The sequence below is a fragment of the Notechis scutatus genome, chromosome Z, assembly GCF_049901735.1.
Source record: "Notechis scutatus isolate UNSWTSFEM ecotype Mainland chromosome Z, rNotScu1.2, whole genome shotgun sequence".
NCBI lineage: Eukaryota > Metazoa > Chordata > Lepidosauria > Squamata > Elapidae > Notechis > Notechis scutatus.
The window spans coordinates 53,408,587-53,435,511 of record NC_142025.1 but is presented as its reverse complement, the minus strand read 5'-3'; the positions used below and the strand labels follow the sequence as shown (position 1 = coordinate 53,435,511).

Here is a 26,925-nt window from a genome sequence, read left to right as displayed (position 1 = left end):
GGAGTGAAGTCACAGAAAGCCTGCGCATCAGACAAATATTGCTTGATGCTTACTAGTTGGTCTCTTGTGTATGAAATCCAGAGAATCACAGAGAATTATAAAAAACAAAAAAACTATCAGAGAGCATTTCACCAAGATTGCTGTCCATGGCGCTATCTTGGAATAACAATAAATAATTAAATAATTTGCATTTAACATGCAGTCTTATGCTTTGTGAATCTGAAGCTCCTAATAATTACATAATTTATACAAACCCAAGTCTTTTTTTTCCGGAATCAGTAATGTCAACTTACCTAAAGGTTGGTATCTAATTTTTAATTGTTCATACCATATCTGCCCAAGTTTTTTTAAATGGTCTGGGTCATGAAGTGGAAAAACCTGAAGTAGAATGCCATTAGTTGTTAGCCTTCGCACTGAAATAAATAAAAAAGTTATGTTCTGAAGATCTTATTTATAAATAAAGCCCATTTTCCCAATCTCATACAAGACTACATATATCATCAAACATTCCACTAGCAATATACAGATGTAGGCTTTCACACTTGGTATCTGTTACAATCAGACAGTGTTGGACTTCAGGGTTTAGTGACTCTGGTCTAGAACCCTCAACACTCTATACTTTGTATAGTTCAGAAAGGCCAATGGGGTATTACACATGTGACTATTAAAATAGGAGCCCACTCAGACCGTTTAGTTCCTCACTTTGCTTCTGAAAATGTCAGCCACCATTGTCAGTGAAATGTCAGGAAAACTGTTCTGAATACCACAGTCACTAAATCCTGAAGCCCAATACTGTCCATTCCAATAGTAGTTATCAGTCATGCTCCAAAAACCTAGAAAGGCACACTGAAGTTCTTCTAAGAAGTTTCCTTTATTGATCTATAGTTAGAAATCTTGCTAAACTAAAGCAGATCACTCACACCATTAAATATATACTCTGAGAACTCCTAGGGTGGAGCCATTTTAACTCTTCCACACAAACTATCTAATCTTCCCTTTTGCTTCTCTAGAACACACTCCTTCCTGAGAATCTAGATTATATTGTATCACATCATCTTAACATGGCATTAAGCATTTAGCACAGTGATCAGAGTGGGGAAGAACTTCCCTTTCACTGAATGTCTTCAGACAGAAATGGTATAGCTATTTATCAGGACTGTTTTAATTTGAATTCTTGCATTGGATGGAGTGTAGGGCAGGGATATCAAGCTGGATTTCTTCAAGGGCTGGATTAGCATTGTAGTTTTTGGGGCTGTTTTACAGCCATTTTGAGCCCATTGTGGGGCCATTTTTCAGCCTGTTTTTGGCCCGGTTTCTGCCGGCAGAATGCTGCTGGAGGCTATGGAGGGGAAAACAAGGTGCGTGGAGGGAGTGGTCCATTTTAGCCGCCAGGGGCTAAATATTTCCAGGCCAGCCCTGTGGGCCTTGGGTTTGACGCCCCAGTGTAGGGGATTAATGACTTAAATGACTTCTTCCAATTCTATGATTCTAAAGAAATCATAAATATTTTAGTACTACATCCAAAATGTCATGCATGATGACATCAATATTGACAAGCCAGTTTTTACACTGTATATAATTAGTCCTCAATTTACAAGTTGGAATTAAAATTTCCTTTACTAAGCAAGAAAATAAAGTTGATTCGCACCCAATTTTACATTTTTTACCATGCTTGTTAAGGAATCACTGCAGTTCTTCAATGATTCATGGAGTCATTAAGCAAATCTGGCTTCCCACATTGACATTGTCAGAAGCCAACTAGGAAGGTTGCAAATAATGATCACATGATGCCAAGATGCTACAACCATCATAAATACATGCTAGCTGCCAACCATTCAAATTTTGATAATGTGAGCATGGGGACGTCATGATTGCCATATGCATGAGGATTGGTTGTAAGTCATTTTTCAATGCTGTTATAACTCTGAATAGTCGCTAAACAAATGGTTATATATTGACAATTATCTGTACTACATTTTATCCCTCTAAATTTAAAATTGAAGTCTATTATGGTTAATTAACTAACAAATTGAACTCTACAAGCATTTAAAGTTGTATGTTTCATATTTTTAAAAGTTTCTCACATGATGCAATTTTTTTCAAAAATTAGATGACATTTATCATTTCATCAAAAAAATGATAACTAGGAAAAACTATGCCAATACTATTAATGAAATACAGGGAAGCAGAATGAATATGTATTTATGCTGTTATACTATACTGTTACTGTTTTTTTCACAATAACCCTGTGATATGAGTTGGGCTAAGAAAAAGTGGCCCAACATCACCCTAGCTGTCATGAGTGAGGCAGGACTAGTCTAGTCTGGGTCCTTAACCACTAGACCAAACTGGCTTCTAGTCTATCAGGTTTTAATCTAGCCTCAACCAATGTTGTTCATAATTATTTGGTACCGAGGCCATAGGATAGAGAAGGAAGGGGGGATGACAGCTGTAATCCAGGAACCTTTTTTGGTCATCAAGGGCCATGGTCTCCAAGTTTCCACATGTGAGATTATTGTTTGAGACTGGGCTTGCAGGATCAGTTGGAATTAATTGTTGTACTAGCCACCCTCTTTTTTTAACAACCTGCTGGACAACCTCAGGTTTGGCAGTAGAATTTCCCAGGCTTATGGTCCTCAGGACTTCAATCAGTTATCCTTTGGGATGGCTTCAGAAGCCAGAGCACTGCTAGAGGAAAACAAAGAACAAATCCAACCAAACAAAGATCAGAGCTGCCATTAAGGCCTAACTTGTGGTAGTAAGAACATTAAATGCCAGTATTTCTTCATATTTACTGAATTCACAGAGTGTCACCCAATGGCCTTGTTCCAAGTCAACCAGTTCTTCCTTAAGGAGAGCTTGGATATCTTCTTCAGGATTACATGGAGGAGTTTGTGCAACACCTGACAGATAAAATTGCTCAAATTCGCTCTCGGTTGGAGTTCAAGCATGGTGCAAGTCCATTACAGATACCCTGGGAATGGTCTTACCCTGTTATTATCTCAAAAAAGTTTTGATTCTTTTGGACTTGAGTAAGAGGACAGATGCTTTAAAACTGTCAGTGTATCTACTTGTTTTTTAGATCCTTGCCCCTTTTGGTTATTGAAAACCTCTGAGATACTGACTTCTGAGTAGTAGCATGCAATGATTAATGCATCATTGTAACATAGGGTATACCTTTCCTGATACCTTTTTCAGGAAGCTGTGGTTCTCCCCCTCCTTAAAAAAACATAATTACACCCCCAACTTTTGGCAATTTTTCCCATCTTCCCTTTCTAGGAAAGATGGTGGGAAAAGTGGCTGTGCTGCAGCTTCAGAGGGTCCTGGATGAAATGGATTATCTGACCTTTTTTTCAGTTGGGTTTCAGGTTATGGGACAGAAAGGCATTGTTATGCCTGCTGATGGTCTCTGGCAGGAGCAGGGTACAGATAGTGCATCCATCCTCGCTCTCCTTGACTTCTAGGTGACTTTCGTACCATTAACCATGGTATCATTTGGAATGGCTGCAGGATTTGAGATTGGGTGGCACAGTATTGTACTAGTTCAGTTCCTTTCTCCATGGCCAGTTCCAATTGTGCGATAAATGCAAGAAACCCAGCCCATGGCCACTGCTGTAGAGCTCAGCACACTCTCTGCTCCTTTTTAATATCTACACGTAATCACTAGGTGAGATCATCCAGCAAAACAGGATGGGATATCACCAATATGCTGATAATAATCCGCTTTACATCTCCAATCCTAGTAACCCAAGTTGATGCTGTGGCTGTCTTTTCATGGTATTTAGAGGATATAGTGACCTGGATGTGAGATCAGGCTTCAGTTGAACGCTGGTAAAATGGTATGGCTGTGGGTATGAAGAGCCTTGGAGATTTATCATCTTTCTGGATGGGGTAGCACCTGGTGCATAACTGGGGGTTTCCTTAGACTTGCAAATCCTATTGAAATAGCAGGCATGGAAATAATAAAGCAGCAAATAAAAGCTATAACCAACTAGATCCGCAGAGAAGAAGTTTGAATTGCTAATTATAGGCAGGACCTCCAATTTCAATCCAATCTGAAATGTTTCTACCAATCCATCAATTGAGAGGCTGCAGTGAATCAGTCAGTATATGACAAGGAAGAAACAGTATAATTCTGAGTGCAGATATGGGATAACTCAAAGAAATACAACAAGAATGCAGCTTGGTTAACGGATGTGGATAAGATTAAAAAAAATAAACTGAAATGAAAGAACTAGTAGTAACAGCAGAAATGGTAGAGAAAAGAGCAAGGAAGATCAAGAATTGGTCAGCACCAGTGAATATGAATTACATGATTTTTGATTGAAACATCTAACTAGTCTACATCCATTCATTGCTAAACAATTTAACAACATACTGCAAATTGAAGAGTGGCTAACATCTGGGAAAGCCTACTTGATAATGAAAGATACAGCAAAGGAGGCAGCACCAGGCAACTACAGGCCAATTACCTCTTTATCAACAACTTTTAAATTGCTAACTGATAACTGGTGCTGTCCAATAGCATCTAGTTGAAAACAATCTCTTTCCATCTGAGCAGAAAGGAAACTGCCCCAATAGCAGAGGAACAAACAGTAAATTCCTAATTGACAAAATGATTTTAGAAAACTGCAAGAAAAGGAAGACCAACATGAATGTAGCATGGATTGATTACAAAAAGGCATTTGACACTGCCATATGACTGGATAATCAAGTGTCTAAAAATAACAGGAGTCAGTAGAAAAATCAGAAGCTTTGTACAAAGATCAATGGTACAAATAGAAGACACAGTTGCAGATCAATGGTGTCAGACTGGGAGATGTTAATATCAAGAGAGGAATATTTCAAGGAGATTCACTGACACTGTCATTGCACTGTTTCCTCTGTTAACAATACTGAATAATTCAGGCCATGGCTATCATCAAAAATATCTGCCAGACTATCAACTTCCTTTACATGGATGATCTGAAATTGTATGGAAAAACACCATCTGAAATAGAATCATTGCTCAATATTGTCCGTATATATAGCCAAAATATTGAATAGAGTTTGGCTTGGACAAATGTGCCACACTTACTATCAAACAGGGAAAAATAGTGAAAACAGAAGGAATCAAGATGCCCCATGAAAATAATATTAAGAGTTTGGATGATTATTACTACAAATATCTGGGTATCAGGGGTGGGATTCAAATTTTTTAACAACTGGTTCTGTGGGTGTGGCTAGGCGGGCATGGCCATGTGACTGGGTGGGCATGGCTTCTTCTTCTTCTTTTTTTGCAGCAAACACCCCCCCCCCCATTTTTTTTGCCTCCTTGGCTTCAGGAAGCCCTTGGGGGACATTTTTGCTCCCAGAAGGCTTCCTGGGGCCCAGGAGGCAAAAAAACGGCGCACTGGGGGCAGCTCCTATCAGACACCCCTTTTTGCCTCCTGTGCCTCAGGGAAGCCTCCTGGGTGAAGCAGAAAGACAGCAAGGGGGATCCCGGCACAGCTGATCATTGGAACAGCTGATCATCCGAAGGGACAAAAAAAAGAAATATCCTAAGGAGTGACTTGGCGGGGCAGAACGCAGTCAGCGATGTCGGGTTAAGTATTTAGGGATATACATTACATCAAGATGTAGTACACTGAAGGAGGATAATTATTTTAAACTCAAACAGCAGATTGCGACAAATTTGACAAAATGGGGAAACTAACAATTATCACTGATTGGGAGAATATCTACAATTAAGATGAATGTATTGCCTAGAATCTTTTATTTATTCCAAACAATTCCAGTCTGACTAGGGAAGGATTTTTTTGAAGATTTAAATAGAATTGTGTTGAAATATATTTGGCAGGGCAAAAAAGCAAGAATAAAATTAAAATTGTTACAAGATACAAGAATAAGAGGAGGATTTGCCTTGCCTAACTGGGAGTTGTATTACCAAGCAACAAATTTGATGTGGGGAAAGGAATGGATAACATTAAGGAACAATAGACTATTGATCTTAGAAGGGCATGACTTGCTGTTGGGATGGCATGCCTTCCTTTGGTATAAGGGAACTAAAACACAGGGGTATTTTAGAAGACATTATATTCGAGAGGCATTATTTTTGAATTGGGAGAAGATAAAAAGGCAATATTATTTAAAAATTCCACTATGAATATCTACCATTGAAGCTTTTACTTATCCAATAATATATAAAAAGGAACAAACAGTTAGATATGGGGAGATACTGAATGAAAAGGGTGAACTTAAATCTATGCAAGCGTTGGAAGAACAAGGTGTAAAAATGAATTGGTTTTCATATTTGCAAATACAATTTAGATTTGAGAAAGATGTTAAAGCAGAAGGTATTTATGATAAGTTGACTGACTTAGATAAGATTTTGATGGGTACTGATGAAAAGGTAATTTAAAAACTTTATGGACACTTATTAGAATTTAAATTGGAGGAGGAACAAGTTAAAGAAACGATGATTGCTTGGGGAAAAATTTTGGATATGGAATTGATTTAGAAAAATGGTAAAAATTTTGGTCTCAAAATTATAAAATGACAATGTCAACTGCATATAAAGAAAATTTGTATAAGATGTTTTACAGGTGGTAACTACCCCCGACGAGACTTGCGAGAATGTTTAAGAATAAATCGAATAAATGTTGGAAGTGTCATCAGATACCTGGTTCATATTACCATATGTGGTGGACATGCTCGGACGCGAAGAAATATTGGACTAAAATCCACACATGGTTGGAAAAAATGATAAAACATATATAATTACACCAGAGATCTTTTTATTGGGAATTATACCGGAAATATACAACAAAGAGTTGAAATATTTGATTGTAAATGTACTAACATAGCGGGTAGGATTGTATTTACTAAGAATTGGAAAAAAGTTTAAATACCTATGCAGGAGGAAGTTATTAAGAAAATTATGCACTGTGCTGAAATGAGTAAATTGACATTTGAAATTAGAGAACAAGAAGATAAACAATTTTATATGATATGGGTTTTTTTTAATCAATGGTTAGACAAAAAGACATAGTAATGTAATAGACTAGATAATTTGTGATATAACTTTAATAGATTGATATAAGACATAATATAGACATAAATAACCATTGATTGAAAGTATAACATAAATTTTAAGATAAAACTTGGAACATCTCGTATAAAATGATGGAATAAATAGTTTAGTCATGGATGATTAATAACTGATATATATACAATCATATGTTAGTTCAACAATGTGAACATTGATATAAATTGTGAGTAAATGACTACAAAAGAATAGCACAAAAGATTTGTAATCAACTGACACACTGTATGTATATAAAATGGAAGAGGTTTTATGTTTTGTATGTGTATGTTTGTTTTTAAAAAATAAAAATTCTTTTAAAAAAAGAGTTTGGATGATTATTACTACAAATACCTGAGTATCAGGAGTGGGATTCAAATTTTTTAACAACCAGTTCTGTGGGTGTGGCTAGGGGGGGCATGGCCATGTGACTGGGTGGGCATGGCTTCTTCTTCTTCTTCTTTTTTTGCAGCAACCCCCTCCCATTTTTTTTGTGTCCTTGGCTTCAGGGAAGCCTCCTGGAGGGCATTTTTGCTCCCAGAAGGCTTCCCTGGGGCCCTTAAGTCAAAAAACGGTGCACTGGGGGGCAGCTCCTCACCGTGAGCCCCTTTTTGCCTCCTGGGCCTCAGGGAAGCCTCCTGGGTGAAGCAGAAAGACAGCGAGGGGGATCCTGGCACAGCTGATCATTGGAACAGCTGATCATCAGGAGGGGAAAAAATACCCTAACGAGTGACTGGGCGGGGGAGAACACAGTCAGCGATGTCGCGCATGCGCAATAAGGATGACTTGGTGAGGAGGGAAGGGGCGGGCAGAGAGGGGCAGGGCCAACCAGGGACACAATTTGCTGGTTCTCCAAACTGCGCAGAATCATAACAACTGGTTCTATAGAACCGGTCCAAACTGGTAGAATCCCACTCCAGCTGGGTATCCTTCAAGCTGACAACATCAAGCACACTGAAGTCAATAAAAAGATTAGAGATGAATACATCAAGAGCGTATAGAAGATCATATAGTCCAAACTCAATGGAGAAAATACCATCAAGGCTATCAACACCTGAGCAATTCCAGGTATTAGATACTCAGCAGGAATAGTGGACTGGACTCAAGCATAATTAAAAATAATAATAATGACCCTTCATCCTCACAGCAACATTGACAGACTCTGCCAAGGTAAACAGGTGGGCATGGAATGTTGCAAGTACATCAGATAGTTGAAGAAGATAAAAAAGCTTTGGAAGAATATCTGAAGGACAATGAAGAAGTTGAACTAAAGTTACTATGCCCGGAAAACTTACTGACTACTGGAGAGACCAAACTGGACTACAAGAAAAGACCAACTGAAGAACAGAATGCAGACAAAGCACTACATGGCCAATACATTAAAAAATGGTAGGGAAAGCAGATAATAACAAGATCTGGCAATGGCTAATAGCAGAAAAGTTGAAGAGGTCAAGAGACTAATTCTGGCCACACGAGACCAATCCTTAAGGACAAATGTATACAAAGCCAGAATTGAGAAGATAGCAACAGACAATAAGTATTGCCTATGTAAAGAAGTTGAAGAAATATTGGACCACCTAGTAAATTGCTGCAAGGCTGAGTACAAGTGGCAGCATGACAAAGTAGCAACAATAGCACATTGGAAGATCTGCAAGAAATACATTTGCCTGCAAGCAAGAATTGGTGGGACCATAAAATAGAGAAAGGCATAGAAAATAAAGAAATTAAATTGCTCTAGGGATTTCAGAATTCAAACAGATAGGCACCTGCCACACAACACCCCAGACTTAACAATTGTCGATAAGAAAGACAAAAAAGTCCGAATAGTGGGTTTAGCAGTGACAGCAGATTAGAAGAGAAAGACCCGGAGAAGATAACAAAATACAAAAACCTACAAATAGAAATAGAAGTACTGTGGCAAAAGCAAGCAAAGGTAGTACCAATAGTAATAGGGATTTTGAGTGCAATCCCAAAACAACTGGAGCACCACTTGAACACCATTGGTATTGACAAATACTCCATCAGTCAATTGCAAAAGGTGACTTTACTGGGAAAAGCTTCCATCCTGCGATGATATCTCTACAACCATCAAACATCTACATCTGCCTATCCTGGGTCCTTGGTAAGAACTTGATTGGTAAACAAAAATGCCAAACTCAGTCTGAACATTTGGCTGATTGTGCAATGATCAATAAATAAGTAACTGAAACTATGGGAGTTGTGCAGACAATATTTACCATAGCAACATTATTCAATGCTCTTAAATGAAGAGCCAAAGATTTTTATATTTTAATTTTTAAATATAATTACATATGCAATGCAAAATTAATGAATTACTCACTAATTGACTTTCCTGGATAAAGCTTTGCCTGAGGATAGCCAGGGATCATCTTTTCATTTTTAGCTCTTAAATTTTCAAGTTCATGTTTGACAATGTATTGACATTCTGCCATTGTAAGAAAATCATGATTATCCTCTAAACAAAAAAGAAATGCATTGTTGAAAACTAGATTCTTATTTTGATAAGTTCCAAGCAAAAGTAATTACATGGTGATTCTAAAATCCTGTATACCGTGTTTCTCATATAATAAGGCCGGGTCTTATTTTTTTTTGAGCCCGAAAAATGGCTAGGCCATCTTTTGGGGAGGACTTAATTCCCCCTTGGATCTTTGGGCGGGCGGGCGGCGATGGCTTGGATGTTGACTTCGGCATTGGTGGGGCATTTCGTATCGGGTCAACGCAGGCAGCACTATATCCGGTGTGCAACAAAAGTACTTCCTAACGGCAAGCCCCCCCCCACCATTCCCCCCATTTCGCATGTTTTAATATAGGCCTTAATTTGGGGGGAGGGGCTTAATTTCATTTCATGCCTATAAAACATGCTGGGATTTCCTATTGGGGGAGGCCATATTGTTGGAGAAACAGGGTATAATATGACATATTCAGAATTAAGCTTTCAATATCCATGGAAAAAGTCTCCACATTCCTAAAACTGTTAATTATTAAGGGAGATGCTGTATATTTATTAAAAGTATAGATTATAAGGTTTAAAAAATATTTAATATGAATACTGAATAACTTTTATAATCACAGAAAACTTAAGTTTAAGAAAAATATTCAAGCATTTTTACATTCCAAGTTCAGAAGATCAGAAATTAACAGAATGCTGGAATTCTGGGCAAAATTTACCCAATTACATTATGCTTATTTATTTCACAATATCTTCTGAAAAGGTTAACAGTGTGATCCTAAATAGCAAGAAACATAAATTGATTTTACAATTAACTTTTTTTTTACCTGCAAAATCTTTAAAATTTTTTCTAGATGTGTATGTAAATGCTCTCATTGTATTATCATTACATTCTTTAACCAACCCTACAGTTTCAGCTCCTAGAAGCAGCCTTAAATAAGATGCTCCAACAAGATATATGTTCTTGCTTCCTTCAATCTCTTTTCCTTCCTCCACCAAAGGTTTAACTAAAAGTTGGGCTCCTTCAAAAAGGAAAACAAATGAAGTAGATTATTTATGAATTATTATTCATAATGAAGAGGATGTACTATGTGTATTATATTCACAGGTTTTGCTAAATCATAAACATGGGAATGACAGCTATATTCACAAAACTTGTTTGGATAAAATTAAACCAATTACACAGTGATTTCATTTATTGGGTCATTTCTGTCATGAAATTCTTGGATTCAAAGGCAGTACTGAATTAGGAAAGGTTAGAAATGAGTAGACCCAAAGGAGAAGAAAAAGAAACATCAATGGAAAGTGATTAGATTAGAATATTTTCTAATATTTTCAATTAAATTATACATAAAGCATTAATACATTAGTTTATTTTAATACTCATAAAAGCAAAATAAAATCAAAAGCAACAAATAAAAAATCAGAGAGTCCTGACTATCAAAACCTTTTATGCAAAATATTTTGATATAAACTGTTTCAAAGACAAAAATCCATAAAATAGCTTCAAATATTCTGAAAATGGCATTGAGTGCACCACTGAAGGAGCTGAAAGATCAAGTTAGGGTGTAGTAGAGATGTAGATCCTATAGGGGGTGCAAGCAGCACACTGCTGTGCCTCTGGGCCTCAAATACTTATATGATCTCACTCCATGTCCTGGGCTGGTAATTCCTGGACTGGTACAATGATCTCATCTGTTAACATCACCACTATTCTTAAGGATTGATGGGGGGTTTCACCAATCCTAATGCTGTACCTATGTTGCCTTTGCCTGCTTGTAAAAATCATATAAAAAGAATAAACGCTGCCCAGACAGACATCTTGGCACACTAAAAATGACTGGTCTTTGAACTCCATCATTAGGGATAGATTGTCATGGAGAAAACCTAACTATGTGGTTACTAAAAGTCAACCCCAACTTCATGGCACATAGCCAATTAATAAAATGATATTCTATCCATATAATTATTTTTTCAAAGTTTTCAATTAAAAAGAAAAAACTCATTGCCATTACGGAGACTTGGTGGGATGAAACTCACAAATGGAATTACAGCTACAGAGATTTAAATTATTTAAAAGAAAAATTATTTAAAAGAGAAGGTGAAGTTGCACTATATATAAGAAATAACTACATCTCTACAGAAATAGAGCACAACAATGATGAAAACTGCCATGAATGCATCTCGGTTAATGTAAAAGGGGGAAAACTGACATTGCTATAGGTGTATATTATAGGCCACCCAACCAAACTAACTTTTTGCTAGTCAGTTAACTAAGGTATGTAGGAAGCACATCACAATAGTAATGGGGGATTTTAACTACCCTGACATCAATGGGAGACAAACTCTGCACCAAGTGGAAGATCAAACAGGTTCCTGACAATTTTGTTTCCCAAAAGTAGAGATGGGAACAAGGGGACCAGCCATATTGGACTTAACTCTAACAGAGATGAAATGATAGAAGGTGCTGAAGCTACAGGAATCTTGGGGGGAGTATAACTATACTATTTCAGACAAATCTGAGGATGCTTTTTGTGGATTTTAGTTCTGCGTTTAACACAATTCTTCCACATAGACTAATGTCTAAACTTCTGGACCTTGGGCTTTCTAATTCAATCTGCATTTGGATTATGGATTTCCTGTCTGGCTGCTCACAGAGGGTCAGATTAGGTAATCATACCTCTTCAGCCCTTATTCTTAACACTGGTACACCACCAGATTGCGTGTTGAGTCCCTTACTCTATACTCTTTATGTGCATGACTGCATTCCCACTCACGTTAGTAATACTGTTGCTAAATTTGCAGATGATACAACAGTGGTGGGATTTATTTCGGGGGGGGGGGGGATGAGTCTGCCTACCAAGATGAGGTTGCTTTCGTGGTGTGGAGACAACAACTTGGTCCTCAACACCAATAAGACCAATGAGCTTATAGTGGATTATAAAAGGAATAGACCAGAGATCCAGCTTATCAATGGAGACCGAGTGGATCAAGTGGCCAGTTTTAAGTTTTTTGGTGTTACCCTAAAAAAGGACTTGACCTGGGGTGTCCACATTGCAGCTCTGGTTAAAAGGGCCCAGCAGAGATTATACTACCTGAGGCTTCTCAGAAAACAACTGAATGAAAAACTGCTGGTGACCTTCTACCGCTGCACCATAGAGAGCATTTTAACATGCTGCACCTCTGTATGGTTTGCCAATTGCACAGTGGCAGATTGGAAGAGCTTTATAGCTCCCGCTGCCTTAAGAAAGTTCAAAACATTCTCAAAGATCCATCTCATCCTGGGAACCCTTTTTTTTAACTATTACCATCTGGCAGACGGTGCAGAATAATAAAAACAAGGACAAATAGGCTGAAAAACAGCTTCTATCCCAGGGCAGTAGCTCTTTTGAATTCTGCTGTATAGTGCAGTGTTGGTGTGGTGTCGAGGGTTTCCCATTCAATTTGTGAAGGGTGAAGGATGTGTGCTTGTGTTTATTTTCATGGTCATGATGTGCACTGAAGATGGTGTTTGATTTCGTTGTATGAGGTGCAATGGCAATAAAGTAAACTAAAAAAAAATGGTTGTCCAATCTCTTTAAAACTTTCAGTGTTGGAGCATTCACAATCTCTGGAAGCAAGTTGTTCCATTGATTAAGTGTTCTAACTGTCAGAAAAATTTTCCTTAGTTCTAGGTTGCTTCTCTTCTTGATTAGTTTCCATCCTTTGCTTCTTGTGTAATCTGAGAGCTTCTAATGTAAGCAAATTCCTAAATAACTTTCTTAGTAGTTAACTTTCTTAGTAGTTGAAACATATTCATTGCCTGCATAAATTATTGTGTTATGGAAGAACAGACAAACTGAATAACTTAAACACATATCTCAGCACATATCCTATGTCTGTAGCTAAATACAACATTTGGACTGCTTCTCTTGTTAGATTCAAAATTATTTTTATTCTTCTCTCATTCACATTTCCAAAATAGATCACAATCTTTGCAAAAGAAAAATGTTTAAAGGTAGCTTGAAAAATCTTCTTTTTGCCTGCCTATACACATTCTTTTCTATTGTGTATTATAAATCAATGTTCACAAGAAATGTCAATGGTGCTTATAAATTGCCTAATAAAACTAAGGGCACTTACCTCCATTCTTCTTCTTCCCTACAATCTTCTGCATCAGCCACTCTTTGGTTTCATCTTTGGTATTTTGTGCAAGTTCAACCACCACCAAAGGCTTGAAATTAGCCTCAAATGTATCATATGCAGACCAACTTATCTTCATCTTTTTGGACAACCAATCTATCAAATAAGTAGAAATAAAAAGTTTTGTTGTGAAAGATGGTAGCATTGTTACAAAGCAACTACTTTTTGCCTTTTTTCATATATATTTTTGGTACAGCAACAGCAAAATTTTACTATCAAACTGAAAAAGACATTTCCAGTTTATCTGCATATTTTCAGTCAAGTCCTGTTGTTTATGTTGACATTTTTCAAAGAACCCTATTTCCTTCTTCATTTTGGTATACTCTGAGTTCTAAACTCTAAAGTTTTGAGATTTTTACACCAATTATCTGCAGATTACACTGAAATTAAAAATATTTGCAAGGCACCTCGAGAAATGTAATGTACGTATGTTAATCCTTGTATCAAATATGGTACCGGTAGATATGTTAAAACAGAAGTTTATCCTGATGTTTTAGTTTCAAGTTATTTATTTTTTAGAGTTTTTTTTAAAAAATCTATTTTTTATATAATCTTAAAACTATTTAACCTGAACTAACCTGAGTTTAAAGATTCACTACATTACATAAGGCTCTAGCCATACAACTCAAACCAATACATTTTTATCATTAGGAAGGTATTTATAATGTGCAATATGACACATTGTTCAGATAATAATAGGACTGTGGGCTTAGTTATCAAATTATTCTAATCCTACAAAGATAGAACTATAATATACAAAGATATATTCTATGTTTCTCCATTCAATTTTCAGCCACCTACTATTTCAATAAGTTGTATTTTCTATTATCAGCATTTAGAGACTAGCTAACATCTATTTTTTCCACAAACCTAGGAGAATGTTAATAAATTTCATTCAGATTGAGACCAACCTTTTAAGGCAGGCCATGTCAGGATACAAAACACAAGGATTTCAGAAATACTATTTTACTAGAAAATCTGTCAAGAATTTCGCTCTGCCCTATCTCATATTTTCCCACCCCAAGCAAGATGCGATTGTTTTTTTCTTTCTCATTTCCCCTAGACTCAGTTGTGTCTCTTTAACCATCCAGCCATTCCTTTCCCAAGATTATCTCTACAGTGCTTTACAGTGCTTTATCTTTCGGTAGATCCCTTGCCTTAGTATTTCTATCTTAATTAATTTAGTTCTGTACAACCATGCTTATTTCTTTTGTTGCTTAGGTTATATCATCCCACCTTTACTTTCAACTTTTCTTTGATTTAATTTTTTTCTCTTAATTTGAGGTTTCTTGCACTATAGTAAATTTGGCCATCTCAACTGATTTTGTGCTAAATTCACTCAGTTTTACATAGAGCTGATGCAAGAACTCATTGCCAAGCTGCAGTACTATGCTCTGGGGGACTCTTTCTATTCACTGATAGTTCCTAGGGTCTCTTGCTCTGGAACTCTTATGGATGTTTGCTAGTTCTGATCACTGCCAAATCCTAGGGTCTCTCATCATCCTTTGTTGTAAGTTTTCTGATACCCTTTTATCTAGGGTTCTATACTCTAGCGCTGTTCAGTCAGATACTGCTTCACCCCACCCAGTCTGCTGTGGAATGTTGTTGGCCTACCCTGGCCTCTTCAAACAGCAGTATTGCTGAGATAATCCAAGAGCCTTTTTTGGCTGTTCCACTGCTTGCTGAGCTGTTCTTTGTTCAGTTTTCCTGGCTGGTCATGTCCTGCACTTGTGCCTCTTAATTGCCAGCATCTGCATCAGGGCTAGTGACCAGGCTGCTGCTTCTGAGTTTACAGAATAGTGTCTATATTTGGTCTCTCACAACATTTCTCATGTGTCAACAGTCTGAAGGAACTTAGCCCAACAGAGACCAGCTGGTTTTAGCAAGGGATTGTCTCTGCTGTTATGTTATGTTGTGGTGTCAGGTAACTGGGTGATACAGGAGACAAGGGGGAGGGCAGGCACAGGGAATGCAAGTCTCGTGTTCTGCCCCCTTGCCCTCACCTCATTTTCCTAGTCAGCAGATTGTGGTGGCCCTGCTGCCTTTAAATGTCAGATCAGCCTACAATAAGGCTAGCCTTATTGCCCATTTGATCCTCAAAGAGAAGGCTGATCTGGCTTGTATAACTGAGAGCTGGCTAGGCCCAGAGGGAGGTGTTCCCCTTGTAGAAATGTGCCCAGTGGATTATCGAGCTAGGCACCAATTTAGACCTCAGGGCCAGGGGGAGGTGTGGCTGTTTTTTTTAATCAGAGAATATCTAGTAGCCTCCAGAGGCACTGTTCCAAAAAGAGTCCCTTTTTCTTAGGTTGGGCTCCAAGTATTAGGTGGGATTGCTGCTGCTGTACCAGCCTTCCTGCTGCATGGCAGCTTCCCTACCTGGGCTCCTGGACCTCACCGCAGGGCTGGCGGTGGAATTCCCAGGCTTATAGTTCTGGGGGATTTCAACCTGTCTTCTTTGGGGGCGGGGGTGGAGGCAGCCCAATATTTTATGAAAACCATAACTTCCATGAGCCTGTCCCAGATCATCCAGAGCCCAACTAGTAATAGTGGTCACACACCCAATTTAGTGTTCTTGTTGAAGCAGTGTCTATGTGACCTGGAATTGGTGGGCCTGTCCTTGGTCCCTTTATCATGGTTGGATCAGTCTGGTGGCAATGAATTTCTCAAAACCACCACACCACCCCTCCACAGGGAGGCAGCACCTATTATATTGGCCCACCCCCGTTGACTAATGGACCCGGATGGGTTCCAGAAGGAGCTGGGGGTTATAACTGCAGATCTACTATGCAGTCCAGCCGAGCTCTTAGTCACTGTTTAGAATGGGAAGGTGACTAGGCTCTGGGTAAGATTTCACCTTTGTGACCTCTCCTCGTCTGTAGACCTCTCTGTACCCTGTGGTATACAGAGGAACTGATAGGGATGAAATGCATGAGGAGACATCTAGAGCATCGCTGCCAGAAGACAAGAAATGAACTTGATCGAACATGGGTAAGAGCTGCTACTAAGGCCTACCTTGTGGCGATTTGTGCAGCAAAGTGTAAATACTTCTCCACATTAATTGTTTGCAGATAATCGCTTAGAGACCCTCTTTAAGGTGAGCCATCTCCTCCTGGGGAAAGAGATTGAGGTCCACCTGAAGGGGCACGCTGAGGAATTTGCAGATTTTCTGGAAGACAAAATCGCTCGAGTTCATTTCCAGTTAGATGCTGGCATGGTTGCTGGTCCGGTGGAAGCTCCTGAGGCAGGTTCTTGCCCTGTTATCTGGGAATGGTTTGACCCTGTTGCTCCTGAGGAAGTGGACAGGGTCCTAGGGAGTATACGTGCGAGCACCTGTGTTTTAGACCCATGTCCCTCCTGGCTTGTAAAACCTTCCCAGGAGGTGACAGGGGGGTGGACTCTGGCGGTGATTAATGCTTCCCTACAGGAGAGGACAGTGCCCCAGCACTTTAAGGAGGCTGAAACGGCATTGGTCGCACTTTTGGATGATCTCTGGCAGGAGTGGGATTGGAGTAGTGCATCCATCCTTGCTCTACTTGACCTCTTGGTGGCTTTCAATACTATTGACCATGGTATTCTCCTGGGGCAGCTTCGGGGGATGGGACTGGGAGGTCTTGTGCTGTCCAGGTTCACTTCCTTCCTCTGTGGTCGCTCTCAGTTTTGATAGGAGAGAGATCCAACCCTTGGCCACTACTTTACAGGGTTCCGCAGGGCTCGATACTCTCTCCACTCCTGTTCAACATTTATATGAAGCCGCTGGGTGAGATCATCTGTCACAATGGACTGAGGTATCACCAATATGCTAATGATATTCAGCTGTATATCTTGGCCTGTAGTGAGTTAAGTGTTGCTGTGTTCTCCCTCTCGAAGTGCGTGGAGGCTGTTAGGGACTGGATGGGGAGTAACAGGTTGAAACTAAATCCTTGCAAGACTGAGTGGCTCTGGGTTTGAGGTTTGTTGGCTCAGGGAGAATTGCCACCTTTGGTCTTGGATGAGGTGGCACTATCCCAAACAGACCCTGTGCATAATCTAGGAGTTTTACTGGACTCACAACTCCTGCTCAAAGAGCAGCTGGCGGTCGTGGCCAGGAGGGCCTTTGTGCAATTGTGGGTTGTGCACCAGTTATGCCCTTTCCTGCACCAAAAGTCCCTACTCACAGTCACTCATGCCCTAGTCACTTCCCATCTTGATTATTGCAACACGCTCTATATGGGGCTGCCCTTGAAGAACATCCGGAAGCTCCAGTTGGTGCAAAATGCAGCGGCCCACATGGTTCTGTGCAGACCCCAGTGTGCACATGTTTTACCTCTCTTGCGGGAACTGCATTGGTTCCTGATTTGCTTCCAGGTGTAAGTCAAGGTGCTGGTTGTCACCTTTAAAGCCCTTCATGGCTTGGGACCAGGTTATCTGAGGGAACGTCTCTTGCTGATCACATCTACCAGATACATTAGAGCAGGGAGGCAGGGAATGCTGCAGGTCCCATCTCTGAGGGAGATACACCTGGTGGGACCCAGAAGGGCCTTCTTTGTGGTGGCTCCCTCTCTGGAGCATCATTCCCCCAGAGATTAGAATGGCTCCCTTTCTACTACCCTGGCACTGTGAATACCTGGTTCTGGCAGCGGGCCTGGGGAACCCAGAGCGGGATGGAGCACATCAAATGGCTCATGTGTTTTGCTGTTGTCGGAGCAGGGGTGGGAATTAGAGGTGATTTTAAATTTTTTTTTCCAGATTTTGTTCTATTGTATTTTATTAATTTATTTGATTTTTTGTTAGCTTTTTTATTATTTTTATTTTAAAATGGTTTTACATTCTGTAAGCCACGAGTCACAGTGGGCAGTAATATGAATTCAATAAACAAACAAACAAACAAACAGAGACCAGCTAGTTTTAGCAAGGGATTGTCTCTGCTGTTACTCTCATCAAGCTTTGGCCTAAAATTATCATCTCTACTCATTGCTGCACTTTGTCATCATTGCCACATATCCTGAATGTGCTATAAATCTCTGGCTGTTCTCAGACAGTCCTTCCCCCTTTTCTTGGCATTTTTTTCTTCTTGCTCTTTCTCCTCTGCCCTGGACAATAGCTCCCCCATTGCAACTTAGTAATGGTTTTGCTTTCCCCTACCCACAACTGTTTAATTATTTTGGCCTTCCAGCTTCTATGTTTCTCTCAAGGCAATGGGCCATTGTTAAAGAATCAGCTTTTCATTTTCAGCAGGGCACAGTCCTAAAAAGGCACATTTAAAAAATAAAAGCTTAAGTTTCCTAGCTGCCTTGCACTGACAGTCTTATACTACCATCCTTATAGGTAGGTTTTGTAGAATTAAACTCACCATTTTCATTTTATTTGCCAAGTAAAATTATGGAGAAAATTAAAAGCCTTCAAAATTGACTATATACACTAGACATACCAATATTATCTGAAAATTAGAAACTTCAAAGGTACTTACCACGTTATTCTATACAAAAAGGGATGAAACCAGAGAGATTAGAAGGAAGATAAAGGGTCCCTACATGGAATGCCTTTGCCCATGAAGTAATAGGCATTTTAAAACTATTGCATATGCTCTTCTACATTATTTTTGTTTTATAGAGCATATATCTATCTTATCTATTACAGAACATATTTCTTCTTATCTATTCATTAGTCTATTAGTATATTCATCACTTCAAGATAATTCTTCACTTGTAATTTATAAAACAACCAGGTTCTCAGTGATAGCATATAACATTTAGCAGGATCTAATACAGAGTTAGCATTAATTACAACATAAATCTTTATTTTTGTATTTTTAACCTTTTGTTATTTAATTTAATGATTCTTCAAATAAATTAATTTGCAGAAATAAATTTATTTAATAGCAGTTTGGAAAAGTTAAATAGTATTTTAATATATAATTTAATATATAATTACTAATTTAATTTAGCTACTGTTTTAGATTAATTTTAATGTTTGTTATATTGATTTTGGATTACATATTGATATCCATACACTTTATTTAGTGCTATTGATATTTTATAGTAATACATATTATTTTTGAATAGTTTAAAATTAAATTTTTGTATCTATCGTAGATTATTATTTTGCAATGCTTATGTTGATCAAGGATGAACATAAAAATTAATTGACTGAGATTCTACATTTTCAATTTTAGTAGTCTTCTAATTATACCTTTTAAAAATGAATGAAAGGAGAAATGTGTTTTATTTATACAATCCATAATAAAATTTATAAAATATTTTTGGAATTATTCTGTGCTGTATCAAGGAGTACCTAAATTTTCACTCTGAAAGCAGACACTCCAAAAGGAAGAAAAATGAAATATACTTTACTATCAGACTATATAATATGATGAAGCAAAAAATTTTAATTGATCATAATTTCCCAACGTTTCCAGCAAATTAAAATCTCATGTGTTTATAATAGTAAAATAGTTATAAATCCACTTCAAATATTATGTAAAACACGTGTGCAACATTCAACAAATTCAAAATTGCAACTTTACATTGTTATTGCACGAAAACTCCCTGAAATCTGAAAACTCCCTGAGTTTGAAAACTTTTTAAATTGTATTAGCAATAATTTTAATATTGAAGGTAAGTGTACAAAATAAGACGCCTCAAGAGCAATGGCCCTGGAAGTGACAACTGTAGCAAACTTCAACCATGCCAAAGACAACCCATGCAGGGTGATGTCATGAAAATTATTTTATTATTTTACCTTATTTCGTTGTTCTCAGGTTCCTGAGCACAATGACAATAAATTTATCTTATCTTATCTTATAAAATCCAGTAATTACATTCTGGCGTCATAATGTTTGATGCAATACGCAAGTTGCATCACTACAACGATGTTAGTAGGCAAACATTTTCACTTAGCCGTCCCTTCCGGTACCATCCTAAGAATGGCTCGCATACCACAAATAGTATAAGTTCAGTCAGGAATCTGTCACGTTATCAACGTTTAACTTGTTCTTTAAGTCTATTTTGCTCTCTTCCTCCATGATTTTATTTTGTGGTGTTGGCTTCTATTAGGAATTATTTTAAGATTTACACCCTAGCAAAGATTCCCATTTAAGGTTGCCATTCTATACCCATACCACGTGCGAGAATTAGGCTAGACATACCAAGACCTGCACTCGATCACTACCCTTCCCCCCAGACCTCCCTCCTCCCAACCTTCTCTTAATGGCAGAACCAGAGCTCGGTAAGGGGAAATTATTAATCTGGAGAAATGTAGCGCTCCTTTTCTTCCAAGGGTACAATAAATGGAGTTCGCTTTCTGCAAATTTACCCGACCCCATCCGGTTGCGCCTCTTGACCCGAGCAGGGAGTGCCAAACGAAAAACACCCGGCAAGAGAAAGAAAGGTCAAAGTCCAAGCAACAAGAACTGGGATGCTAAGTTTCGGAAAAGTCTAAGTGCAAAATGTATGAGATCAGAGAAGTAATCGCGGGTGAAGCGAATAATATGATAGTAGCGGTATCACAAGCACCCACTCCTTTGCGTCCCTTCTTGAAACGTACTTTTTCCCGACCGCCCCCCGCCCTCATCCTTCCCTCTTAGGAGTAAGAAAGAAGTATCCGGCCTCTTTCATCGTGAGGAAGATCGGAGTTCTTTCCCTATATACGCCCTCATCCACTCACTCACCCTTCTCAACGGCCGCCAGGGGGAGGGAAGGCTACGCCGCGGCTCCACAATAGACCAACGGACGTAATCACTCCAGACGATCTGCGTCTGCTTGGAGGGGCTGGACTTTCACTCGCCCCGCCTCTGTGGTGAGAAAGAAAGGTCTTATTGGTTCTCTCACCAGAACAAGGTTCTCTGCAAACACCCGTCGTACGCGTGTACGGAGATGCGCGCGCACCTGTCTATTTGTTGCGAGGGGAGGAAAGGTTTTGACTGTGGAAGTGCATAAGTTGTTCGCGCGTATATTTAGATCTACATTTTAAGTATTTTCTATTTTCTTGCGCAATGATTCTGACTTATTCTTCCTTTTCCTGGGCACCTAAATGCATAATAGGCACGTATATACTTACTGCCGTTTTTTGAAATGTCAGGTTGCTTATATATAAACACCAAAACGAGAATTTAATCTATAACCCATCTTCCAGTTATCTTCTATTGGATAATTACTGAGGCAGAGATTGAGAGTATTATCTTTACTTTGTGCATAAATATGTAACCAGCACAAACAGTAAATAATTTATCATAGAGTTGCAAATCTACCATTATCCAATATCTTTGTAAGGTAGGGACATTTACACTTCCACTGTACCTCAATGCAAGACACCCATCATTTCTTGAGGCCCAGAACACATGATGTCAATTGTCAATTTGAACTCAATTGGCTAGTAACATAATCTCTCCTGGCTCCATATCAAAACATGTTTTTTGACATGTGATAGATCAAACTTTGGCTTCTAGTTAATATGCTATTTTAACTCGCTATAACCCTCTCCCCTCCACTCCTATTGGCTACAGTGGCCTTTGGGGGGAACTAATCACTGTTTTTTTACTACCCTTTTAGTTTTTTTTAATAACTTCATTAGAGGAACAATATTCCATTTCACTTATTCTGGGTCGAGGAAAAGTGTTGTCTTTGGGAGGGATCAGCAAAAAATGCCAGGAATGCATGCCCAGATTATAAGAATGAATGTGGTCCCAGGCACCAGCTAAAGCAAGTAAGCAAACTACACAACAGCAATTCAAGAATATTCTGGAGGTGGATGTTCCTTTCTAATGTACAGAAGAGGCAATGTATAATACTCCTATATTTTACCAAGGAAACTACATGGATAGGCAATTGTTGTGGCTCCGGGTTTGGATTCTGCTCCTGTGGCAGATATGAGTTCAAGTGATGAGGACATGGCAGCAAAATATGAGCCGGCATTGCTTAGTGATTGGGATAGTAACCAGGATGAGGAAATGGATGTAACAAGGGAAGACAGACCTGAATTAATAGAGTTGTCAGGACCTTCGACCTCCTCTGGTTCTTTATCTGATCAGCAGCCGGGAATGGCTGACAGGGAAGGCATGAGAGAGTTTTCCAGCGGAGATGAGAATTTGGAAAACTTATGGTTAGATGTCAGAAACAGAAGGAGGCTGAGAAGACAAACCCAGTTAGAAAGAAAGCGTAGAGCTAGTCAATAATTAGGGAAATTAGCACGCTTCATAAGTGAATAAAAGGACACGGCTGGGCTGGTGGAATTCGCCAGAAGCAAAGTGACTAATTGGGAGTGAAGACATACAGCAAACTCTGAGGCTTGTGATTTACTGCCACGCCAGGGTTGCCGGACAGAGTGAGGATTTATTGCTGTGTATTGGAATTTACTCCAGCCGTTCTCTTGTGGGGGTTTGTTTTTGATTTGAATTAATTCTGAAACGGCTGCTTTTTGTTTTGCTCGCCTGCAATTAAAGGGGAGACATAACAGGCAATATACTGTCAATGGGCCCTTCAGTTGATCACGACTCAACATGTTACTGAGGAAGAGCTAAGGAACTTTTAGACTAGAGCACTAATGGTATTTCTGACAAAGCTCGATTTCAGGTGCATATCAGCTGATATTGCCATGCAGGAAAAGAACATCCAAAGTTGCAAAAACAGTATCATAATAGAAACATAAAAAATAAAAAGCAAGAATACAAAAAAACTCAACACAGCGGAAGATTAGAGTATATATTGTTATCTTAGGTATCAATAAATTGAAATGGATTGAAATTGGATACTTCCAGGCAGAATATTATATTCTACTACCCTGGACACAAAAAGCTAAGAAAGAATCAGATTATTTTCATAGTCAAGAAGGACAAGAAAGAACAATATTTAGATTCTATGCAGGTAGTCATCAACAGGCACAGAGATAAGCAACATCTATCATTCAAAAGAAACAATCAAAAATCAAAAATGAAACCAAAACACCAAAACACCTCCTCACTAGTAATTAACACCCAGATAAAAGAGTAACATTAATACTAGATCAACAATCAAGAAGTAAATAATGCCCCGATCAAGGAACTACCAATTCAGACAAACAGGCTAACAATAAACTACTTCATCAAGAAACCACAAAGGACACTCCCACCAATACTGACATGGTAAGCTACTAGTGTATAAGAAAAGCAAACCACACTCCCTTCTAGCACTGATGATGTTACCTAGTTTGATAATAAAATGTGTGCAAGAAAACAACCGAGCTCCGACAGCACCAAGGACCCCACACATCACAAATTGCTTATATGCAAATTCTAAGCCAGGCTAAGGTAAAAGAAAAAAGTTAACCACTTTTTGCAATAGGATATTGAGTACATATTTATCACTCCCAAGGAAAACAGGAAGAATCTCTTTGAAATAGAAAACCAGATAGAGAAATGGTGGAATAAAATCAAAGAAGTTGCTAAGGATTAATGTGGAAAAAAATTCAACCAAGAAACAGAATTAATTGTATAAATCAAAGGTCTTCAATCTTGGCAAGTTTAAGACTTGTGGACTTCAACTCCCAGAATTCATGAGCTAACATGAGGAGGAATTCTGAGAGTTGAAGTCCACAAGTCTTCAAGCTGCAAAGTTTGAAGACCCCTTGTTAGATCCGTGTATCTGTCATTTCTTCAATGGAAGAAGAAAAGCGGGGGGGACTGATAAAGAAATCCTTCTTGATGTAACCTGAATATATTTAATCTTATATCGAATTTGTATAACCTACACATGATACAATGGAGAGATGAAACCCAGATGGCCAGAACCTATCACCTCTGAGAGAGACAGCCAGGAGATGAAGAGACCATAAAAATTCCACAGTGAGATGTGTCCTGAGAAACTCTGAAAAAGATCATTCTAAAAAGGGGGTGGGGGGAATTAACACATTGGCCCTTTGTTTCACTAAATACACATCAAGATAAGGGGACGGGTTTTAAACTCCCTTATCTATCTCTGCATGCCTGAGAGACCTTAGACGCTGCTTTTAACCCCTACATGAATTGTCTCATCTCAATAAAGGATTCCTTTTTGATACGTTTTGATACGTTTTCAGAAGTTCATTCTAATTGATTGAAAGAAAAGTTCTGTAGCCTGACACCCCTGGTATAAATTGTCAGGAAGAGAACCAAAAGCTAAGAAAGTCAAGGATTTCCAGAAGCAAATTAACAACAACAAAATTCAAAGAACTTTTGCAAGAGACAAAAATCAGAATTACAATGTCTTCTGTAAAGACATCAAAGATCGATATAGACACAAAAAATCCCAAGGACATTCTTCCGAAGAACCTCCAAACCCAAAAGGATGTTCCAGTTTAAATTGGTAGGCCATAGAACACCAATGGACTGATAACTGATCAAAGAAAATAAAACAAAGGGTGAAAAAGGTATACTGAAACGGGTGAACTGAAAATCTGTACAGTACAGAGGAAATATAACTTAGGCAATATTTCATATTACAAGAACATCTAATGGTAGAAAACAAAGTTAATCAGCACATCAAGCATTACCATGTGGGAAGCTATGAGAATTAATAAATACCTACAGGAATGTAGCAAGCAACATAATATGTGAAGATTCAGATCAAACTATGCCAGTAAGCTGGAGAATGGCAGAGGCCAATAGAGGTTAGTTTACAAAAAAAGAAAGTAACATAATTTGTAAATTATCATAGACGGCTTAATTTCACATTCTAGCAATAATGCCTAGAATTATCCAACACAGATTGGAACCCTACATGGAAAGGGAAAAGCCATATTTGAAGCTGGTTTTAGAGAAGGCTAAAGAATACAAGATAATATTGCTGACGGACACAGGATAATTGAAAAAGCCAAAAAAGTTTATATGCTCTTCATTAATTATAGAAAAACCTTTGATTGTGTGGACCAAATCAAGCTATGAAAAGTACTTAGAAGATTTTAAATACTCAACATCTTCATGCAATGAAGGCCTTGGAAAAGATACTGAGATGCTGTAATGTCTCTATATCTAGAAAGATCAGAATTATGCAGATAATAGTTGTGACACCAGTTAGAACTATAAAGAAGCAATGTAAAGAAAATATTGGTGTTTTTGAATTTCGCTAAGATTCCTGTTCATACATGGATAGGCAAAAAAACATACAAATAAATCATAAAACAAGTCAATCCAGAGGTCTCAGTAGAAGCACAAAGACCGTATCATATTTTGTATATATTATGTGTAGACCTGATTTCACGAAAATCTTTTAATGCTGGAAAGGTGAGGAAAAAAATAAGAGGGCAACTAGAAGCAGAGTAGATGGATTCAGTTACAGTGGTGATGGAAAGATCTGAACGACCAGGTTATGATTGCTAAGAGCTGGTATCATTTTTGTGGCTCATTATCATGATCAGTCAGTGGAATCTATTGCACTTCTTTTTTTACTTTTACTTTTTTACGAGCTCATTGATGTAACAATGAAAGAATGGATCGTTTTTTGTTTTGTAAAAGGGAAAATTTTTAAATTGTACTCATCTATGGAGATTCTCAATCATCCAGAAATGGTTGTTCCAAAAGAACTTTTCCAAGAAACAACTGGCTTTTCTTGTTTTTTTCTTTGAAAATATTTCAATTTTCATCCAAGATGCTTCTTCAGTTCTCAAGCAGTAAAGAAGTTGCTTCAGAATAAATTTTCCTGAATATATATTCTGATATTTGTTTTCTTTACATGACAAAAGCTTGGAAGCACATTTGGTCATTCTGTTTTCATTCAGAACATTTTGTTGTACTCCTGTGTAAATTAGCGCATTATGGAGGGATGAAATCCCTCAAATCTGATACAAATCAGTGCAAAAATTTTCAAGTATATATTTTGATGATAATACTTACTTGGATCATTTTCATAATGTTCCAGTTAATTTTTCTACTAAAATTTAAGTGAACTTTCTATCTAACCAATCTCTTTGCTGTCATTGCTTAATTTGCTACCAGAGAAATTATCGAACTCATAGGGTCAAAAAGATGCAACAGATAGAGCTAATAAGAAAGGTACAATATATTATTTACAATTATTTATACAGTTATAAAAAATAGAAGCTAAATTTGATAAGTATGTCTGAATAAGGAGGAAGAAAACCAAGTTAAAAAAAAGGTAAGAGTGCAAAGCATTTGAAAAAGCATTTAAAATCTGCAAGTGTATCATCTATCTTTGAAGAAATTAAAGAGCTAGGTCATCTTAAGCTTGGTGTTGCTGTTTCAAAAACATTTACCTTCCTACAAGGA

The 26,925-nt window shown here is 38.2% G+C and overlaps 1 protein-coding gene and 1 pseudogene across 8 annotated transcripts in view; one reads left to right on the top strand and one right to left on the bottom strand.

Annotated features, from left to right (window-relative positions):
• The window catches only part of ANO10 (anoctamin 10), a 205,550-nt gene that overhangs the window by 112,788 nt on the left and 65,837 nt on the right, over positions 1-26,925 (bottom strand). For 2 of the 8 annotated variants that reach the window (XM_087946111.1, XM_087946115.1), the window contains exons 3-6: positions 13,656-13,811; positions 10,361-10,555; positions 9,405-9,539; positions 294-413 (exon numbers count right to left, since the gene is read on the bottom strand). In XM_087946111.1, the coding sequence (XP_087802237.1) occupies positions 294-413; positions 9,405-9,539; positions 10,361-10,555; positions 13,656-13,794 (589 nt within the window). In that variant the 5' untranslated portion in view covers positions 13,795-13,811. Of the gene's footprint in view, positions 1-293; positions 414-9,404; positions 9,540-10,360; positions 10,556-13,655; positions 13,812-16,727; positions 16,902-26,925 lie in introns of those variants that run through there. The other 6 variants (XM_087946110.1, XM_026684497.2, XM_087946114.1 and 3 more) reach the window with 6 other exon arrangements.
• LOC148128870 (uncharacterized) lies at positions 17,460-18,065 on the top strand (annotated as a pseudogene).